At 35.9% G+C, this 23004-nt stretch overlaps 1 protein-coding gene across 12 annotated transcripts in view; it reads left to right on the forward strand.

Annotated features, from left to right (window-relative positions):
* Positions 1-23004, forward strand: part of PATJ (PATJ crumbs cell polarity complex component) — a 356331-nt gene that overhangs the window by 156000 nt on the left and 177327 nt on the right. For all 12 annotated transcript variants that reach the window (XM_067726362.1, XM_067726358.1, XM_067726363.1 and 9 more), the window contains one exon: positions 3025-3124. In XM_067726362.1, the coding sequence (XP_067582463.1) occupies positions 3025-3124 (100 nt within the window). The remainder of the gene's footprint in view (positions 1-3024; positions 3125-23004) is intronic.

Consider the following 23004-nt stretch of genomic DNA (forward strand, 5'->3'; position numbering starts at 1 on the left):
TATCATTTTCTTCAGAAAGGCATTGTAAATCTTTGGTTTATTCCTAGAAATCCTTATATTTTGTGTTGCTTTTAAATATTTTTAAATTGCATTTTCTGTTGCTAGTATGTAGATATGAAATTGAATTTTACATATCTTTTGACATCTTGTAACATTATTCTCTTATTCTTTTACAAAATAATCTGGTTCAGGACACTGGGAAAACCAAAATGCTAAAATAAAAAAGTTAAAATCTCTCATAAACCCACCACCTAAAGATAAACTTATTAAATATTTTATGTAGAAGCTTTTAGTGTCTTGGTGTATGTACTTCACATATACATATATATATATATATATAATTTTTAATAAGAATATGAATCCCAAACTCTAGTACTATGTAGATTTTCATTTCTGAATTTTCTATATGGATAATAATAACCACTTTGGATAAAGGCAGTTTTCTTCTTCCCTTTCCAGTATTTTATCCCTTGCTTTATTATATCTGCTAACACCTCTGTGGTGTTTAATGGAGGTAATAAGAGCTAACATTCTTATTGTTTTACCTCCTGGTAGTTAGGAAATTGCTTTCAATATTTAACCATTAAATATGATGTGTGCTGTAAGTTTTTATAGATTATCCTTTGGTTATGGAAGTATTCCCTTTCATTCTTATTTTGCTAAGAATTTTTATCACGAATGGGATTGACATTGAATTTTATCAAATGTATTATCTACATTCACTGAAATAATTTGTATGTGATTTTTTTTTCTCCTTGAATTCCTTAATGTGGTGAATTATATTAATAGATTCTGTAATGTTAAACCAATCTTAAATTAATTTGGTCATGATCTTTTTTGCCCGTTTGCTAGTATTATTCCTTTTAGAATTTTTACATCTGTGATTTTGAACAAGTTTGGCCTGGAATTTTCCGTTTATATACTATCCTGTCTGGTTTTGGTTATAGAAGACTACTAAAATGAATAGTAGGAGTACTTCTTCTTTTCAGTTCTCTGAGAGTTTGTGTAAGATACTGATTATCCATGCCTTACATGTTTGGTCAGATTAGCTTATGAAGCCATCAAGGGCCTGTGTTACTGAGCTATTCAGATTTTCTGTTCCTTTTAGAGTCAGTTGTGATTACTGACTCTTTTCTAGGAATATTGATATCACCTAATTTTTGCATTTGTTGGTATAAAGTTGTTTATTCTCTTAATGTGTATTATCTGTGTTCTCTTCAAAGTAGTTCTTTTTCATTATGAATATAGTTTATTTTTTATTAATCTTGAAAGTAATTTTTCATTTAATTCCTCATTTTGAAGAATTAAGTTTTGAGCTGTTAGTCTTCTCTGTTATATCTTTATTCTGCTTAATTAATTTTGTTCTCATTTTTATATTGTCTTATTTGGGTTTATTTCCTTCCCCCCACCTAATAATCTTTAGATAGTTGTAAAATTTATTAATTTTTAACCATTCTTTTTTTCTAAAATAGTCATTTCAGACCATAAATTTCCTTCTAAGGTCCTCTTTTTTTTTTTGGCCATACGCGGGCCTCTCACTGTTGTGGCCTCTCCCGTTGCAGAGCACAGGCTCCGGACGTGCAGGCTCTGTGGCCATGGCTCACGGGCCCAGCCGCTCCGCGGCATGTGGGATCTTCCCGGACCGGGGCACGAACCCGTGTCCCCTGCAACGGCAGATGGACTCTCAACCACTGCACCACCAGGGAAGCCCTCTTAATACTATTTTAAAAGCTGGCTGTCCTTGTTCTGAGCATTGTCTTTCACTTAGAATGATCTGGTCTGAGGAAAACGTTTGCTGAAAATTCATTTGCCTTTATTATTCTTCATTTAACTCACTTTTAAGTTTTTTCAAACAAGAATTAAAGAGACACCATGATCACATTTCTGAATTCTTTTGTTGCTTAACAAGTACTTTGTATTTGGCATCTTCTCTTCCTTCATCACTCTTGCATTTTATTGATTTTTGGATTTTCTATAAATGTACAAAGTACTGTTTTGGTTAGACATTATCTTAAATAAATTTGAGTGTGTGTTTTTCTTTATGGATCCCAAATATTGTTTTCTATTTTGGAGGAATTTATTACATGCCTGCTTTCTGTAATGGACCAGTCATTGTCCATTTACTGAAGTGTATCCTGCCATTAGTGGCTTTGTCCTATAAAGAATAATTGCTTTATTGAAATCCTGTAGCAAAACAAATCTTAATCTGGTTATTTTGGCTTTTGTGGAGTGCTTGTGTGTATCGGCTCCCATTCTTTCCAGCAGCTTGGATCTCTCCATAGTTGGGCATGTTTTATTTTTCCCAGCGTTCAAGAAAATGTCAACATTCTGTGAAGGTAATCTGATCATAAAGTCTACTTTAATTAAGCCTATTTGAACCAAATATTGATGTGCTGTATCATTTGGTGTGTAAATTTAAAGAATACTTATGCAGAAATACAAAAAATATTCATCATAAAGCTTTCTCTTTCTTTTTTAAAACATTAAAATGTGTGTTGACTCTTTATAAGTTGTAGATGAATACCTCTTTGGTTAGAAAATCTTGGTATTTCAAGTAGTTTTTAAAGAATGAAATCTGTACCTTCTACAGTTGAATAAAAAGTTTAAATAATTGTAGGATTAACACGTTAGGTAGTTTTTACATTTAGACTTAATTTTGAAATGTTTTTCATTTGAGTTATTTGGTCAGAAATAAAGAAAACTAAGCCTCAACAGTGTAAAGAAAGTACATATAATTGACTTTCTCACTGGAGAAAGGAACTCATTCTTCTGGGCAGGTTAACAGTCTTAAAAGCTGTGCCTTTGAATTCCTGTTTTCTGTATTGGTGTGTTTACATCACAGAGTCACTTTTACATAATAACGTAAACATAAGAGAATGAATTGTATTTATTTTACAATCCTAGTGATGTGATGGAAGTTGGATAGAGTAAAATATTTACAGATTATCTTTTTTATCCTGTTTGTCATTGAGGAGGAGGTTATACAAAGACAATTAACGCTTCTCTCAAATTTTGCATCTTCAGAGGCGAGGAACTGCTCCACCTCCAATGAAACTGCCGCCTCCTTATAAAGCTCCATCTGATGACAGTGATGAAACTGAAGAAGAATATGCATTTACCAACAGTGAGTTCCTTTTCATTATTTGGGGTGGATGCAGAATTTATTATATTATGCTTTAATGATTGTTGTAAATTGTCAAATACAGTGGTATAGCTTCTTAGAAAATGTGCATGAACATATCTTGCTGAAAAAGAAAGTTTACGTCTCCAAAACTTCTGTGACTTTATTTTCCTAAGTTTTTGTCTTTGACACTAATATAACAGAGTGAGTATCAAAGGCAGCTGGGTGGTAAACTTTTATGTACATTCCCTCCTAGTCTTCTATTTGGTTATGATTACACAAATGCTAAGAAGTCCTTGAAATTGGAGTTTGACCCATAGTAATAAGAGTTGAATGTAGATTTTAGGCCTTGATTATGTGCCCTACTCAAGTGGATGGTGATATTGCCAATGCAAAATTACAGAGGGCCAACGAAGTCATAATTTTTCCTTTAGATGTCATTTCATGACATCCTTTTACATTAGTTGTATCAAATATACATTCACACATATATTTAATGGAGGCTTTATTTAAAATAATTTACATATCTTTTATGTATGTAAAGTATATGTAGTTTAGATCTGATTGCTGTTGTGTGTGGAATTTATTTTGGGGATGATGAAAATGTTCTAAAATTAGATTGTGATGATGGTTGCACAATTTGTGGCTATACTGAAACCTACAGGATTATACATTTGAATGGGTGAATTTCATGGTTTTTGAAATTTACATATTTTAAAATAATATTTTTCTTTCTATAATATAGAAAAGGAGTCTGATACAGAAATTGAAAGAGTTAAAATTCTGGCTCCACTACTTCCTAATGTGTGACCTTAAGCATGCCCTCTTCTATGAAAATAATGGTACCTACTTCAAAGGGGTTGTGATGAAGATTAAAATAAGGCGATAAGGACTTTAGCCTGGCGTATTGTGAATCTTCAACAAGTATTATAAAGTTGACTATAACTTTATATTTTTCTAAATATAGTAATAGATAAATGAAATATAAAAATAAATATAACTATATAACAATTAAGTTGACTTTATAAAAACTTGGTTTGTACTTTGTGATTTTACAGAATGCTTTCTCATGCATTTTTATTTGTTCAACAATCTCTGTTGAAAACCAACTGCTTTTCACTAACAGTGCCAAGTGAGTCTTTTGTGAGATAAATGAAACATAGCTCCTTGTTTTCTCTGTGGGGTCACCAGCCTGGAAGGGAGGATACAAAGGCATGGAAACAAAATTTCATAAAGGTACTTGCAGTGCCTTGGTTCTCAACCTCTTTGGAAGAGCAACACGTGATGGATACGATTGATACATGTGTGTGTTTGTGTAATGTAATCCCTTGTTTTGATATAGTTATTAGGGCAGCTGCAGCAGAGTGGAAATAGCTTGTTGATTATTCATAATTTCTGGGATACTAGAATGCCTATATTTGCATGGTTGTTAGGAAACCTGGTTTAAGCATGTGACTAAGATTACATTCTAATCCTAGCTCTACCACTTAGTTGTGAATACATGGATAAGTTTCTTAACCTCTTCATGGCTCACACTTTCCTATCAATATGGAGGAGAGGGGATGTCTTATAATAATCTGCCTCACAGGATCGCTATGAGCATTAGAGGAGAAAGCATTTAAAGAACTTAGTATAAAGATTGTGATACCTAGTAAACACTCTGGTTTACCATGTGCCAGGTCTTCATATGTGTTAATAACTCTATCAACGTAATAACTTTGTGAGGTCTCTAAATGTACAAATAAAGAAACAGGCTCAGAGAAATTAAGGAATATGTCAAAAATTACACAGCTAATAAATAGTGGACATGGAGTTTAAATCCAGGCACTCTGACTCCAGAGTTGGTACTGTCTGTCATCTACTCTTCTCATTACTTAAAACATTACTATCCCAGAAATAGGAACAAAGTGACTTGGGGTTATCTAGTGAATATCACTTTGATACCATTAGATAAGCAGAGCAGTTCCCCGGAGTTCCAAGACCATGTGTTCATGTGTGTTCACAGCACACATTCACAGCGTTAGAGGGGTTCAGGAAGGACATTGATTTACACTGAAAGCTGATACAGTAAGTCCCCTACATACAAATGAGTTCCATTCTCAGAGCACATTCGTTAAGTCCAATTTGTTCGTTAAGTACAGCAAAGTTAGCCTAGGTACCCAACTAAAACAATCAGCTTATAAAGTACTGTACTGTAATAGGTTTATAATACTTTTCACACAAATAATACATAAAAAACAAACACAAAAAATAAACATTTTTAATCTTACAGTACAGTACCTTGAAAAGTACAGTAGTACAGTACAACAGCCGGCATACAGGGGCTGGCATCGAGTGAACAGGCAAGAAGAGTTACTGACTGGAGGAGGGAGAAGAGGTGGGAGATGGTAGAGCTGAAGGATCGTCAGCGATAGGAGACAGAGGGCAAGCTGCAATTTCACTCAGCCCTTATGTTGACGGCACAGGTTCTGGTTCCTTGCTGGATTCAATTCTATCTAACCTCTTGATTCAATTCTATCTAACCTCTTGAAAAAAGATCCAGTGATGTCTGGGTAGTAGCTCTTTTTTTCTCGTCATAGATGACACAGTAGCACTGGATTGCATTCTGAACAACTGTTGCAACCTTCGTGTACCATTCTACGTTCGGGTCCTGTGCATCAAAACTAACAGTGCCTCCTCAAATAAAGAAAATCTCCTTGCCATTTCCTGCGTCGTGAATCTCTTCGGTTCTTCAGTTACTTCTTCCTCTTGTCTCTCTTCATCCTTTCTCTGGGCCTCCAATTCCATCAGGTCTTCATTAGTAAACTCCTTGTGTTTCACAGCAAGGAATTCAAAGAAGTCGTCCTCTTACAGATCTAGTTTGAAATACAGATACTGTACTACTGTAGTCTATACAGTACCTTTCAGTAAAGTACACAAAAGCACAACCACTTGTGGAGGATGCACACACGTGACAGTGTACACAACACACGTGAACTAACTTACGTGATTGGACATGCAAATGCACGTTCACATCTTTGAAAGCTGGCAGCTTGAAGGTTCATATGTAGGGGACTTACTGTATAGACTTCTAGTATCAAATTCATCTCCTAACTATGACATTTCACAAATTCTCCAGCAAATCTGGGCTGTGAATATGACTTCCCATTCATTTTGCTCCCTATTTTTTCCCTTCCCATTGAATTATCTGTTAACCTTCTCCAGAAGGGTTTGAACCGTATGGAGCTATGAGATGGTTCACATTTAAAATGTAGGTGAACCTAAAGCCTCTAGCTTTCCTGTATTTCTCCTGATATGGATCTGGTGAATTTTTCTTTGCTCCTAAACTCTTATTAAATGAATACTCCGCTCATCTTTCCAAAACTAAAAGCAAATTCGTTCACTGTTTTATCAGATTCTTATTGTCCCAAAACTAAGCATTTCTTTTTACAGTGGTGAAAGTATGATTACGTAACTTTCCTATGGTCCAGGACTAGGAAGTGGAAGGCTGGAATCCAAGCTGTAGGCCTACCGGGAAGTGATGATTATGTTAGAGAGATCACCGACGTGAGATACTCATGATTCTAAAGTGTAGTTTAATCTAACTTAGGTGAGCTTTGGCAAGTTACTCATTTACAAAGTTCATCTGGTCAAGAAATATTTATTGAGTGGGTATTTTAGGTGGGCAGACACTGTTTTAGGTGTCGGGAACAAGATCTCTCATTAACTTATATTCTAGAGGGGGAGAAAGCTTATAAACAATAAGATAGTTTAAATATTGATAAGTACTGTAAATAACTAAATAAAGCAAGGTAGTGTGAGAATAAATCCCTTGGAGGAGGCAACATTAAGTGGAATGGGTAAGGAAGGCCAAGCAAGGTAGGACCCAAGTGACAAGAAGGAACCACAGAGCTGACCTTTCTAGTCATCATATCGATCAGATTTTTTTTCAGACTGTGATCCACAGTAATATATATTTTATTTAACAACCGAATATAGATGTGCACGTACACACGGACACACACACTAACATGCGTATATAACTGAAACAAAAGTTTCATGAAATATAACTTACCTTTATAACATATGAAGAAATTATTCTTTTTCTATACTATTTTTTTTTTTGGCCGCACCACGTGGCTTGTCGGATCTTAGTTCCCTGACCAGGGGTTAGAACCTGGGCCCATGGCATTGAAAGCGCTGAGTCCTAACCACTGGACCACCAGGGAATTCCCTCTGTACTATTTTCTTTCACTTTTTAAAATGCTGTTTGCAACTCGTTTTTTTTCTTGATCGACTAATTAGTCACAACCTGCCTTATGAAAACCACAAATCTGTGGTTTTCAAACTTCAGTGTACCTCAGAAGCACCTGTTGAGCTTGTTCAAACACTGATTGCTGTCCCCTACCCCCAGTTTCTAAGTTCTTACATCTGGGAGCACCCAGTAATTTGCATTTCTAGGTGACGCTGATACTTCTGATTCAGGGCCGACCTTCTGAAAACTGCTGATCTGGATGGTATTAAACTCGGGAGCAGGTGAGGTAGAGAAGTGTGTGTAGACAGCAGCAAGAAGGGAACCCAGCACATGCCTAGCATAAGAGCATCCTAGCATCAGAATACTCTGAGGAGATTGTAGAATTAAGTAGTTTAAGAGAATGTGTTTCAAGAAAGGTTCTGTCACTGAACCTCAGTGGTCAACTGTGGAATGATTCCGAGAGGTTGGAGACAAAATAGTAACCGCTGAACTTAGCAACATGGGGTTGCTGAGAAAGAACAGAAAGAGGATACTTGGTAAAATAACCAAGGGAGTTATTGTTCAGGTTGTGAGAATTCAGTGTTACAGCCAATGCAGACATGCCTCCTTTTATTGTGATTCGCTTGATTGCCCTTCACAAATGATTGTGTCTCTTACTAATTGGTTTGTGGCAGCCCTGCATTGTCAGATGATAGTTAGCATTTTTTAGCAATAAAGTGTTTTTTAATTAAAGTATGTACATTGCTTTTTAGACATAATGCTATTGCTTACTTCGTAGATTGCGGTGTAGTGTAAACATAACTTTTATATGCATTGGGAAACCAAAAGATTGGTGTGACTCACTTTATTGCAGTGATCTGGAACTGAACACGTGACGTCTCCCACGTATACCCGTATAGGCAGGGTGTTACATAACAGGCATTTATATTATAGATCACTCATCTTGCATAGTTGAACATATGGCATTCTAGTGTCTAATTTCCATGAGAAGTCTTACAACCATCTTAATAATGAAAATTTCTTGAACTTTAATTAAGAATTATGAAACAGTTAAAAATTAAGAAACAATATCCACATAAACGCTTAGCTGTTGACCAAACTACTATTGTCAGACCTGCAGGATTTGTCAAAGGGAGATATCAGTGGTGCAGAACTTTTTACTTTATGGTATAGTCTTTAATACCTAAATTTAAAGCTTGATTGCCCTGTCAGAGGTTTAAGATCATTGAGTGCATGAAATGATCACTCAGTTCACTATCACATGGTGACTTTCTAATCTTTGTTTCTGGCCTTAAACTCACTCTGATATCCTGACCCAAATTTTCAGTTGGCTGTTGGAAAGATGCCATATCTTTCTTATCGTTCTTTCTACAATGGATCAACAAATGTAGATGAATCTTCTTTCCCAATCTCTTCTCATATTTGTAGTTTCCTTTGTATTTTTATTACCACAATTTTAGTAACTATATGGTAGTAGTTACTAAATTCTCCATAAATTCTCCCCAGATCTTTAAGTGCATTCTCAGAAGAGCCTTTGAAAGGAGATATCTCTTCTGCTGATTTCAGCTTCATGTCACATTATTTGGAAAACCTTGCCCGACTCCTTCTTCTAATACTTATTCCTGTATTTTTCTTTCATCGTATTAACAAAATGTAATTATTTATATATTTATTAGATTAATCTGTCTCCCCCACCAAATCTCTAAGTTCCATGAGGCTAGTTACCCTCTGTTTTGGCCTGGCACATTATAGCAATTCAGTATTTGGGGCAAATTAATGAAAGAAGGTAGGTGACTCACATAGTTACATGGGGGTGCACTGAAAACCCGGGTGTGCTCCTGGTGCCTCGGAGGTACCCTTTCTCCTGAACTGTACCATCGCAGTTTCAGAGCATTCTGTCCAGAGCAGCTTGACATCTCTTTCTCAAATGCCACCCATTACTTTATCAAAAAGTTTCGATCCCCAGGGGGATTTGCCACAGTCTCCAGAAAGTCTTGCTTTGTTCACCTTCGATCCCAGAAGTTAAATACTTTTATGTCACTTGGGTGATTCTAACCTGTTGGCGTTCACTCTTTCAATTATGGTTTTAAACTGCAGGGAGCAGAAGGTTTGGAATGACTTTCTGTAACATAAGAGAGTGAAGCAATGAGAATCATACAATAGATATGTCTCTTTTTTTTTTTGCGGTATGCGGGCCTCTCACTGTTGTGGCCTCTCCCGCTGCGGAGCACAGGCTCCGGACACGCGGGTTCCGGACGCGCAGGCTCAGCGGCCATGGCTCACGGGCCCAGCCGCTCCACGGCATGTGGAATCTTCCCAGACCGGGGCACGAACCCGTGTCCCCTGCATCGGCAGGCAGACTCTCAACCACTGCGCCACCAGGGAAGCCCAGACATGTCTCTTAATGTCTATTAAAAAAATCCTCGGAATTCAGAATATAATTGACTTATTTGACACCTGGCTTTTTAGTGCTGTAACAGAGATGTGAATGGAACCTCATGCGGACGGTCTCTTAAAGCCCTTTTTTTTATCCTTTAATTCCAGAATAGCATACTCTCCTGAGGTATTTTGTTTTTCCACCTTTTTTTTTTCCTCAATAAGGATCTGGTTTAATTATGACAGTGATACATCTTTATGGCATTTTGCTCAGATTCCTCCCTCCCCCCAATTATATGTCATAATATAATATTTGGTATAAGAAATATATTTGGGTTATGAAACATAATAAAATTAGCCCATGAACCACACCATGCAGATAAAAATTAGATTACAGATACCTTGCATCTTTGTGTTTTACTTTAATTCTTTTTGTTTTTATTTCAGTTGTTTTTAAGGATAGGATACTAGCTAAGACCTTCTGAAATGTGACTTATTAGCAAATCGCTCAGAGTCACACTATGTGTAAGTTTAGAGCTTTTTAAAAAACAGCAACTTTATTGAGATATAATCCACATTACCATACATCTACTTAAAGTGTCCAATTCAGTAGCTTGTCGTATATTTAGAGTTGTTGAACCATCACCACTATCAGCCACCCCCCAAACCCTGCTCATTGGACGTCACTCTTCTTTACCGTATTTATTCAAAAATTCCTTACATTCATGTATAAAATACACAAACTCATATTTTAATTTTTTAAAAAGACTTCATAAATAATCTTCCTGTGTTCCCATGGAGTGGTCTGGGGAACCTGTCCCAAACCTCTCTTCCTCTTACAAAAAATGCCCCCAAAACTGCATTTAAATTTGGAAGAAGACAAAGCTGCCTGCTAGTCCCACTGTCCTCAAGAATCTAGCAGTGCAGTAAGATCACCTCTTCTTCCCAGCTCAAAAAACAAACAAAAAAACAAAACCAGAAAGAGAAAAACAATATTATTCACAGATAATACAGTTGTCAATCTCAAAAATTCAAAACCTAAAATAATCTTTTAGCAAGAGTAAGTCAGGCTATATATTAATTGTGCATATGAAAAAAATCTTCTAATCAGTATTATCTACTTAGGAAATGTGATAGAAATTTCCTAATAGAAATAACAGAGAAACTTTTTAAAAACCCAGTAATAATACAATTAGAAATGCAAATCATGGCAATGACCCATAACTTTTGAGTCATTTACTGTTTGGCAATGTGATAAAAGCTATAAACCTACCCTCAAGAAATATGTATGCAGATACACAGAAACATTGTCACCCACAACCCCTCCCCGCCCCCCCCCGCCGCCCCGCACACACAATTTTAAATAGGCATCATTTTGCCTATTTAGTGCAAGTCCTGAAGCCCATTTAAGGTAATTCGAATCTAAATCCTAAGAGTGTATAGGCATTTTTCTTAAATATGAGAATTTCATTGAACACTGATTTGGAAATGAAATGCTAGTCAATTTTGGAAAAGAAAAATATTGAGAGGAGGGGGACACATACTTCCCTAGTATCTGAATATATTCTAAACTGGTGTTTTTCAAACTCAATCTGGAGCTTTTAGAAATGAGTGGGAGAGTTTTGACCTGTCTGAAACAGTTTTTCTCAACCTTGATTACTGACATTTTAACCTTTAATTCTTTGCTGTGGGGGACTGACCCTTGCCTTGTAGGATGTTTAACAGCATCCTTGATCTCTACTCACTAGACGCTAGTAGCCTCTTCCTCCCACCCCAGTTGTGACAACCAAAAATGCCTTCACACATTGCCAAGTGTCCCCTGGTCTAAATGGATGGGATATTCTACTGTTATTTATTAGTTGAGGTGCCAAGGGCACTGCATTTTATGGGATAATCTTGTACAGTAAAGAATTCTCCTGCTCAGAGTACCAGTAGCACTTCAGATTAGAAATATTCTTTAAAACTACAGTAATTAAATCAGTTTAGTATTTGCATTTGAAATAATCCTGAAATAGACCCAGGTGTCTTATAGAAAGTCTAAGATTTTAAAAAATATACTCTTGGTACAGGGAAAGGGTTTCCATATTATTATAATAACACTGTAAAAGAAAATAGTAAGCTGGCTTATATAAAAATTAAAATATATACACCCATATTTTTGTATACATATATATTCAGAGGACAATAGAACAACAATAGAAATAGAAAATAATAGAAACAATAGAACAACAATAGAAAAACAACAGAAAAACAAGCAAATATCAACCATTGTGTAATAGATTTGAGCAACAAGTACAAAAAGTGTTCAGCCTCACTAACAATGAGGGATATGAAAATTAATAAAAAATCAGATTTTTTTATCCCATCAAATTACTTAAGATTTTAAAAATTACTGTTGCTCATTGTTGGAGAGGTTGTAGAAAAAAGGAGTTCTTTTATACTGTTGATAGGAATTTGAATTCATGTTATCTCTTTCTAGAGACTCATTTGGCGGCACATATAAAAAATTTAAATGTGCATATTCTTTGAATAATCTAACTTCCAGTGATATATCTTAAGGAATTTGTTGCCCATGTGAATGTGTGTCTGTGTGTACATATACCTACAAAGAAGTTTGCTGCTGCAATTTTCACTAGTAGCAATTAGATCAGTACATGTTATATGAAATTAATACATACTATAAAATCTCTAAGCATTTCTAGCCATTTGACCTGGAACAAGTTGCATATCTTTCCCTTAGTTTCCTCATTCGTAAGATGGGGATGATAATAGTACTCCTTTCACTGGGTGCTTGTGAGAGACTGGAAGAAATGATGTATATAACATGCTTATATGGGAAGTGACACATACATAGGAGATACTCCAGAATGTTAGCTGCTACCTTTTATTATTATCAATACAACATTCTTCAGTGTTTGCCAAATATTGCCATTACAGAATGAAATTCTGGCATAAGTATATATTAAAAATTTTATCCAGAAGTTTTTATAAGTTTTTTTAATTTTAGAAATCAGTCTTTTGAAGTTTAACATTATTATGTCTGAACATTACTTTATTAACACTGTCTACTACTGACGGTTCCTTGATCATTGTTGACCATTGTGACATGTTATACTTTCACTTTCAATGGAGGTCATTAGAAGAGAAAGATATTTTGGAGTACTTCATTTTTCTTTGATACTTTTTGTCATCTTATTCTTTATTTTCCCTGGACCAAAGGTGGAATTATCATAGAAGGATTTATTTCTGATGTTGTAATTTTTCCTTCCCATGGAATTTCAGTGTGGTGAGGTTGGCATTTTACTTTCATTTCATTCCTCACAGTGTGGGAAGAATACACAGGAGAAATTTTTGAGAAAAATTCATGGTCCAAAATGAATGAATATAACAAAACAGAAACAGACTCACAGATATAGACAACAAACTAGTGGTTCCCAGTGGGGAGAGGAAAGATAAGGGTAGGGTATTAAGAGGTACAAACTAATAGATATAAAATAAATAAGCTGTTACAAGGATATACTGTACAGCACAGGAAATATAGCCAGTATTTTTATTAACTTTAAGTAGAGTATAATCTATAAGAATATTGAATCACTATGTTGTACACCTGAAACTAATAGAATATTGTAAATCAACTATACTTCAATAAATTTTTTTTAAAATTCATGGTCAAATAGAATTTAAAAACTAAAAATACAACTTTTATTTATTTATTTTTAAAATAAATTTATTTATTTATTTTTGGCTGCATTGGGTCTTTCGTTGCTGCGTGCGGACTTTCTCTAGTTGCGGCGATCAGGGGCTACTCTTCCTTGAGGTGCGCGAGCTTCTCATTGCGGAGGCTTTTCTTGTTGCGGAGCATGGGCTCTAGGCACGCGGGCTTCAGTAGTTGTCACACATGGGCTCAGTAGTTGTGGCTCTCGAGCTCTAGAGTGCAGGCTCAGTAGTTGTGGTGCATGGGCTTAGTTGCTCCGCGGCATGTGGGATCTTCCTGGACCAGGGATTGAATCCGTGTCCTCTGCATTGGCAGGCAGATTCTTAACCAGTGCGCCACCAGGGAAGTCCCTAAAAATACAGTTTTAAAGGTTACTTTGTTTAATATGAGTGCTAGTTTGCTGAACAATCCTACAAAGTTTATGACATAATTTAATCTCATGCTTTGTAGTATTTAAATATTTTAAAAATCAACAATATCAACATTTGTTGATTCACAAAGGTTATAATCTTTGTAGAGGTAATGCTCAATATTCATATAACTGTCAATATATTTTTCTACTTAACCTTTTAAAAAATTCAATAATTTTAATACAAAAATCAGCTTTTATCCTTATCTTTATTTGTGGTATTTTACTCTTGTAATAGTAAACAAACATTTATACTTTGGTAAGCTGATAAAATTTCAACATGTCAAGCATATAAAGAAATTTTTCATTCCAACTTACATCAAGAATGCGAACCTAGCATTTCTATTCTAGTGAATAGCCTTGTTTGAATCACTGCCATTAATACATAGTTTTTTATTGTTAATCCATGTTGCCCCAGGATTATTGATCTATCACTGGTTCAGAGGTGCCTGAATGATACCCAAGTGTCTCTCAGATCTTTGGCCTTCTGGAAGCAAAGCCAAATCGCAGATTTCAGTCAAATTCTAAGGCCAAAGCTGAACTTTATAGAATCCCTAGTATTTTTTCATCGAAAAAAGTCCAGAAGCATGCAGGCCAAACTGCTTCGAGAGGGGAGTTTTGAGAAGAAGCTTCTACTATTTATTTGATCCACTTGAATTTTGTATAACAAAATATGTTTATTTGGAAGAAAAAAAGCATTTTGTCGTACAGCTCAGTAATAAGAAAACAAGCAACCCAATTTTTAAAAATGGGCAAAACTTGAAATGACATTTCACCAAAGAAGATATATAAATGGCTAATAAGCACTCGAAAAGGTGCTCAGCATCATTAATTTATTAGGGAAATGCAAGTTAAGCCACTACACATCCACCAGAAGGATTTTAGTTAAAAAAAACAGACATACAGCTAGAACCCTCATACACTGCTGGTGGAAATGTAAATTGATACAGCCACTTTGGAAAATGGTTTGACACTTTCTTAAAAAGTTGAACATAAGTTTACCATAGAACCCAGCAATTCTACTTCCAGGTATACACCTAAGATGAAAACCTATGTCCACGCAAAGACTCCTACATGAATGTTCACAGCAACATCATTCATAGAAGCCAAGAACTGCAAATCGCCAAATGTCCGTCAACTGGTGAATGGAGAAACAAAATGTTGTATATCCATATACCGTGGAATATACTCTTCAGTAATAAAAAGGAGCAAAATACTGATACATGCTCATTATCCTAAGTAAAGGAAGCCTGATGCAGAAGACTACATACTATATGATTACATTTCTATAAAATAAACAAATTTTTAGGACAGAAAGCAGGCCAGTGGTTGCCTAGAGTTTGAGTTGTGTTTGGGCTTGAAGGAATTTTTTAGTAGAATGTTCTGAAACTGGATTGTGGTGATGGTTGCACAGCTCTATAAGTTTACTAAAAACATTGAATTGTGTGCTTGAGTGAATTTTATGTTGTGTAAATTATACTAAATAAAGCCGTTAAAATTATTTCAAAGTTAAGCATCATCTTATACTAAAGAACCACGTCTGTAAAGGATAGTTAAAACTTAGTAATTATAAAAAGGTCTCTGTTAAAGGAAGAGGGCAAACAAATAGCAAATTACTATAAAGAAGGGAGCAGAGGTATCTTAATCAGTGGGTTCCTTGATGGTGATGGCGTTTAAGAACCATCAAGTTCAACTGGTCTAACTAATTTTACAGTCCAGAATCCTAAGACCCAGAGCAATTAATTTGCCCCGGGTCACAGAATTAGTTATTGTTGAGGTCAGTACTGGAATCTAGGTCTTATTTCCAGGCCACATTTAGGCTCTCCCTTCAGTGCCTTCCTATGTGCACCATGCTAATTTTTAAAATTATTTATTTATTTGTTATTATTATTTTGGCTGTGCTGGGTCTTCATTGCTGTGCGCGGGCTTTCTCTAGCTGCGGCGAGCAGCGGCTACTCTTTGCTGTGGTGTGTGGGCTTCTCATTGCGGTGGCTTCTCTTGTTGCAGAGCACAGGCTTTAGGCACGTGGGCTTCAGTAGTTGTGGCTCGTGGGTTCTAGAGCGCGGGCTCAGTAGTTGTGGCGCATGGACTTAGTTGCTCTGCGGCATGTGGCATCTTCCTGGACCAAGGCTCGAACCCACGTCCCCTGCATTGGTAGGCAGATTCTTAACCGCTGTGCCACCAGGGAAGTCCCCATGCTAATTTTTAACATGAAGTATACTCATGATTAATGAAGATTTGTTGATCAACTAGTCATTCTTTCTGTTTAAAAAAATTTTTTTGTTCGTTTCCTTGTGGGCTCTGTAGTTGATCTCTACCTGGCCTATAGATGTCACTACAGTCAACAGCAGTTATTACCAAGGATTTAAAGAATGTTAAGAATACTCACCTCATAAGCAAACAGCGTTCATTAGTGGCTTCTAGTGGTCTTTCCATGTTCATTTTACTGCTAAATATATGAATGTATTTGCTCTCTCTTTTTTTTTTTGACACTGCAAAGTAGGATGGGAAAGATTAAGACATAAAAGCTAAAATTTAATTTTTCTGTTTTCTATAAATTATTTTTCTCATTTCCTATAATTAATTATCCTTTTCTGGACCCTCCTCTTTATAATTAAGTAAAATAAGTAGAATTCTTATTCTAGCCCCATAATTGGAGACTGGTGAATACTGCTTTCTATTTCAGTTGATTTTTTATTCTGAAAACTTCTGAAGCTTCAGTCCTTGAAATAATTTGGATGCATTTATGGGAACTATAATTAAAGAAATGTATTGTTTTAAGATCTCTTGAAAACCATTTAAATTATGTTCAGGTGTTCTTGACCTTATATTACCCATCCATTTATTTAATCAGTGATCAGATAGATGACTTCTTATTCCACATTTTACAAAGAAAGGTCAGAAGATACTGTAGTGATTGATAGAAAGGTAATCCTGAAGCAATTGCGGTTGGTTATATGATTCTATTAAGGTCTGCTGGAGTTGGGGTGGGACAGGCGATGCAGTGTAGCATTTTAAGTGAAGTTGAAGAAACCTCAACCATTTCTCTAGTGATTTCTCTGAAGCTTCTGGGTTTTTTTTTTCCCCCATAATTTTTTTTTTTCCTCAGAAAGCTAACTTGAAGACTTGACTGCTTAAATAGAATCTTTACTGCACGTTTAGAATGTTACTGAGACACAAATGAATCTCGCTAGGGGATATGCGTGTTCAATGTGGTTCACCAGTTTCTTTGTTATAAAAATGATTCGGTGCTGTGAGCAATAGGAGAAAGTTGATGACCGACTCTTCCCTTCACTTCAGAAAGGCTAAATCGACTGCTGTTTCCTTTTAATCTGCATTAGAAAGATGCAACTAATGTGAAGAACTATTTCTCAGCAGGAAAACCGGGTCATTAAAATGATATTAATTGAAGCTGGCCACAAAATAAATGGTTGCGTTTATATTGCCTCCTGCTCTGGAATAGAGCTATCATCCTGATGCGAACAGGGTAACCGAGTGCCACAGTCGACAGCGTGAAGCATCCGAGGGTCAGATGTTGGAAACCCGGGATTTTGCTTCTCCCGGCAGACTTTCCTAGGCAGCTCACCTGCTTGACAGATGTGACTGTTAGCTTGAGGGGTAGCTGGAAATTAGCTTAATTGATTGCTTCTCGTGATAGAAATAGACTGACAACTTGCCCTGAAGGAGAATAAAATCTGAGGGGGAAAAGAAAATAGGCCCAAGGTCGACAGAAGAGAGAGCACAGAGTCCGTGGTGAGGATTTGAGCTGCTTCCAGCACTGAATGTTTATCAGGAATGCAGATACCCTGAAGGGAACACGGGTGCAGCAATGGTCCAAGGGGGTTTCCCAGGTAAGAGATCTGTGCCTCTGTGATCTGGGGTCTTTTGGAATGCAGTCTTCAGCCGTTTTGGTGTTGATGCAGAATGTTGTTTTAAAGGTTTGAACAACCGCAAGCTAAGGCATTTATCTTCAGTCAGAGAGTGAGGGTACATATGCATGTGCAAAGCAATTGTCTATTAGAAACAAACCTTTAAAAATTTCCTTTCATGTGTGTTGTAACTGGAATCGTCCCTATAATGTTTTTGAAAAGTGGAACAATTTGTCAGACTGTCAGGAATATACTAGTAGTTTCAGTGCCAAAATTCTTAACACTGTGTTCATGCAGTATCCTCTCAGAATTGTAACTGAGAAGTAGATCTTGTGGACATTAATTATTGTTGTTGTTATTTGTGACTTCACCATAATCAGAGGGGATGCTTTACATTAGAACAAGGTTATTCTGATTAATTTTTAAAAAGCTGATCATTCAGCATTTTGTTATAGATAAAAGCAAAATATCATTAAGAAATCCCAGTAGTAAACAGAAGGCTGCTTTTTCTTAATTGTAAGCTAGCACCTTAAATAAGTATTATTTGCTAATTGTGATTGAGGTCCCATTCATCGAAACGTACAAATTCAAATTCATAGGGGTGGGGGCTTAGCACTTGGAAGTATTATCAGGAACTTCCTTGTTAGCATATGGTTCTTGGAGCCATTGCTAGGTTGGTAATATAATTACATGCAGTAACATGCTCTCTTTAGTGTATGCTTTTGTCCTGACTTTTGAAAATTAATTTATTAATATCAGAGCTCCTTTTTTTATCCAAGTAAGATATGGACTGTTTAGACATAATAGGGGTCTTCTTGTCTAAGCGTTTATCGCCTAAGGGAGGCAGTTGTAAACTCAAAACATTAGACATTACATTGTAGCCTTTTTCTTTTCAGCAGTGCACATGCAAATTAGGTTATTTCTACTGCAACAGCAGGATACGTGCTATATTCCTGATGTAAGCTAGCAAGCCTTATTCCTGGCTATGCTGTCAGAATAACTGAGCCATAACTTTTCTTTTGTCTAAAATATAATTTAGTGTTGAAGTCCTGAGCTATTTAGTATCCAATTTTGTGATTTTGGTTTAGAGGAAAGGTTATAGCTCTTAAATGGATGCGTCACAGATTCCTTGTAGTGACAACTGTCCATAGTGTGTTTCTTCCCATTCTGTAGTTGGAATTCCTTTCAAGTATCTAAATGTCATCTTTTTAATACTATTTCTCAAACTTGTATTGACAAGGCAGCTGTAGGAATGATCCTGAATATCTGTGGACCCTCCCTGCTTTTCATCAGAGTCCCTAGAGCAGTTTGTTCATTTTCCTTTTGTTTTAGGATGTTTCTTTATTTCATTTTTTTAAAATTTTTATTTTATATTGGAGTACAGTTGATTTACAATGTTGTGTTAATTTCAGGTATACAGCAAAGTGATTCAGTTATACATATACATATATCTGTTCCTTTTCAAATTTTTTTCCCATTTAGGTTATTATGGAATATTGAGTAGAGTTCCCTGTGCTATGCAGTAGGTCCTTGTTGATGATCTATTTTATATATAGTAGTGTGTATATGTTAATCCCAAACTCTTATTTCTCCAGATTGAAAATACATGAGTGCTTTAGTTTTCTCAGTGTAACCTGCTATCCCTGATAATTTCCTTAATTTCTATCTCATCATTGTGAAGTTGCCACTGTCCAGGCTTCATAAACCCCAGTAGAACCCTCGGGATTCCCCACAGTGGGTTTTCCAGAAATCGAATAGAGTACATCTAGTCAGTAGGAATTTCTGTGTCTTTTGCATTTTATTCAAAAAATATATAACTCAATTTTTAAAGAATGTTATTCACTATAAATATGTCTTATAAATAGACATATGTTTGTGTTATATGTGTTACTTTTCCAGGGTTCCTGCCCAGGATTAACTGTTCTTGATTTTCATAATAAATATATTCAGCATTTATTAAAGGTTCCTATTTCTGTATACACTTTTAACTCCAAAGTATTTTACTGCTTTGTAATAGTCTTTATATTACTTTCACTGCTCAGCATTCAGTTAATTTCAAAAGCATCTTTCTATTTCATGTCTCTTTTGACATGTTCTACAAAAAGTTATACCTAGGATGATAAATAAAGGATGAGGCCTCAGTCTGTAGAGAATTTACTTTTTCTTTTGTACTTACGTAGAAACGTTATTTTAAATGGGTTTGTGCTGCTTTGATATCAGTGGTTTCACGTTGCTTTAAAATATTTCAAGTTTGTATATATGAATTTAGGTTATATACTCATCCTTTTAATCGATCCAGTGTTGAACAAAGAAAGTATTATAATTTTAATTAGAGAGAGAGTGTGTCAAAAATTAAGTAGTATTTAAAGTTATTTCCTTGAGAGACTGCCTCTGTTTTGGTGAATATAATGGGGAGGGAAGCTAAGAAATATTACTCTTAGGTTTCTATTATATTCTCTTTAGATAGTTATGTTATGTGTGTTTTTTTTTATGTCACATTTATCTCTTTTCCTTTACATTTACGATATGTCAAGACTCTTAAGATATTTACATAGTGTGAAGGATTCATTTTGTATATTCTGAACATAGCCCAAGTCAGTTAGTCTTATTATTCCCATTTTATAGATAGTAAAACTCTTTTTAAAAGAAGGCTTGGAGTGGTTTATCCATGGGTTGGTAGAAGTATGACATAACCTCAGTTACTATGATGATATAACATTAAAAAATTATGGAGCCCAATTCAGTCCTAAGCCTATGGGGAGAAACACACTAATCTGATCTCTGCCCTCAAGAAGTTTATGATCTTCCTAAAAAAAGAAAATGTGGATAGGTGCAGAAGCAGGTGTATTGGAAGGCCCTCAGGAAGAGACTGAGCTTGAGAAGTGGGTAGGATTGGCAGGAGTGTGGCAGCTGCAGACTTGAGAGTCCACTAAAAGGCGAAGAAGTATTCCAAGCCAGGTGCGTAGGAGGGAGAGGGCAAAGACGATCTGTACCAAGAGGGGATACACGCAGGAAAGCAGAATGGGTGAATCAAGATCAGATGTTAGAGGAATAAGAGTGCTAAAACTTAAAGCACAAGAATTTGCTGTTTTCTGAAGTGTGAATTATAGTGATAGCTAACCCATGGAGACTACATTTCAGAATGGTGACATAAAATTTCATTTTATTTATTTACTTTTTTTTGCATACTTAAGTTCTAGGCACTGTTCTGAATGCTTTACATATATTATTTTCTTCAATCCATATACTTTTATGAGTTTCTTTTCCGAAGTCTCATTTTATAGATGAAGTGCAAATCCTGTACTTTTAACAAGTTTTTGTTTGTTGGTTGGTTTTTTTTTTGTGGTACGCGGGCCTCTCACTGTTGTGGCCTCTCCCGCTGCGGAGCACAGGCTCCGGACGTGCAGGCGGCTGGGCCCGTGGCCATGGCTCACGGGCCCAGCCGCTCCACGGCATGTGGGATCTTCCCGGACCGGGGCACGAACCTGTGTCCTCTGCATCAGCAGGCGGACTCTCAACCACTGCGCCACCAGGGAAGCCCAACAAGTTTTAACTTTACATATTTTCGAGGATCTTCTCAAGTAACCCATTGCATTGGCAAAGACAAATTGATTACTATCATTCTTTTCAGTGATTGGGCAAAAGACATGTAATTAGAATTCTAAAAAAAATAAAAAAGAAGTTCCAAATTCTTAAAAATGTTTATTGTATTCTTCAGCAAACCACATTTTAATGTTGAAAGTTCCAATTTAAAAGAAAAAGTCACAAACCAAATGAAGCTGAATTGGGGAAAAATACAGTAATGGAGGCGTGCCATTAGTCTTCAGGGTATACCTCACCATGGTATCACACACAGCACGGCATGAATCAGGCTTCTCAGCGTAAACAAATTTCTTTTCCATTACTGAAAAATTTCTACATTTGGAGAAGAAATAGCAAGTCTCCTGATGCTGACAAGAAGGGAATGGGTAAGTAAGGTTAATCAGATGTTTAGATGAAATTTTAAAAAATTTATGAGTCGTTCAGTATTTTCATGTTCATCCTAGGTGAGATGGGAATGTATTAGCATTTTGGTAAATGTTTTGAATTGCATTTGGGTTTTGGTTCAGTGTTGCCTGTACCTGTTTCAGGTTTTCAATATTTGCTCTCTCAAGTCTTTCAAAAGCCAATACAGATATAAAAGCGCGCTGGGAATGAGAGGGTAGCATTTTTTAGCTTCATGAAGCAAAATATCATGAGGTTTAAAAGGTTAAAAAAAAAAAATTTACATTTAATGGACAGTTTACGAGCTTCCCATCTAGGTGTTTCCTTGGATATATCTGATGTTTCTTGGAAACATTTTGATTATACCTGCAGGGATAAAACACGTACATAGTGATAGTCTAATAACAAACAAAATTATATTGGTTATGGCTGTTCATCCATGCCATGCGAAATCTCTGACAATAGCTCTCTGCTTCTGTGCAAAATTAAGTTAAATGCTTTGGTTCCTCAAATGACAGACGTTGCATTTGATTGATTGCCAAGGCACATTTATATAATACTTTGCAAGTTGTTTAGTCTCCTGTTTTGATTGTTCTTCAAGAAGGCTTGTTTTTGGCAGATAGATAATCTGTGTTTTCACAGATCACAGAACCTACAAAAACTAACTTCCAACTCTTCAGTTCCTATGGAGTCTATAACCTTCATAATATGCGTGTGCTCTTATTTCATTCAGTTTGTGCTTAAATAATATCACTTGCCCCATATGAATATGGCTCTTAATGCATTTACAGTGCTGTGTTGAGATTAGGTGTTTAGGTGTTAATCTCCTCCATAGCCAATGCTTAGGTCATTGTTGATGTTCAGTAAATGCTTTTTGAACTGATGTAGAAAAGCCATTTTTGCATGTAACCTAATGAATATGCATGAAAGAATGGCCAGATCTATGCAATTTGTAAAGTGGGCATTCTCCTGGAACCGTGAATCACTAAAGAAAATGAAATAATTCTACCATCTACATGTATTACTAGAAGGTTCTTTTTATGGGCCGCATAGTGCAATGATAGTATATAAGAAAAGGACATTTTCACCCAGTGGAACAATGGATTTTCTTGAAAAAATTTTTTTAATAATCATAAAGAAGTTCTTAGGATGGGCACAAGAGTAATGAGCGGACCAGTTTATTTTCCTACTGTCAGTCTTTTTTTCTTTTAATTGATCAATCCATCGTGTTTGCTTCTTCAGTGGTTTCTGAATAAATCGGTAATATGATTTATGCATTGTAATGTGTTCAGGGCA

This window comes from Pseudorca crassidens, chromosome 2 (genome assembly GCF_039906515.1).
Source record: "Pseudorca crassidens isolate mPseCra1 chromosome 2, mPseCra1.hap1, whole genome shotgun sequence".
NCBI classification, from domain to species: domain Eukaryota; kingdom Metazoa; phylum Chordata; class Mammalia; order Artiodactyla; family Delphinidae; genus Pseudorca; species Pseudorca crassidens.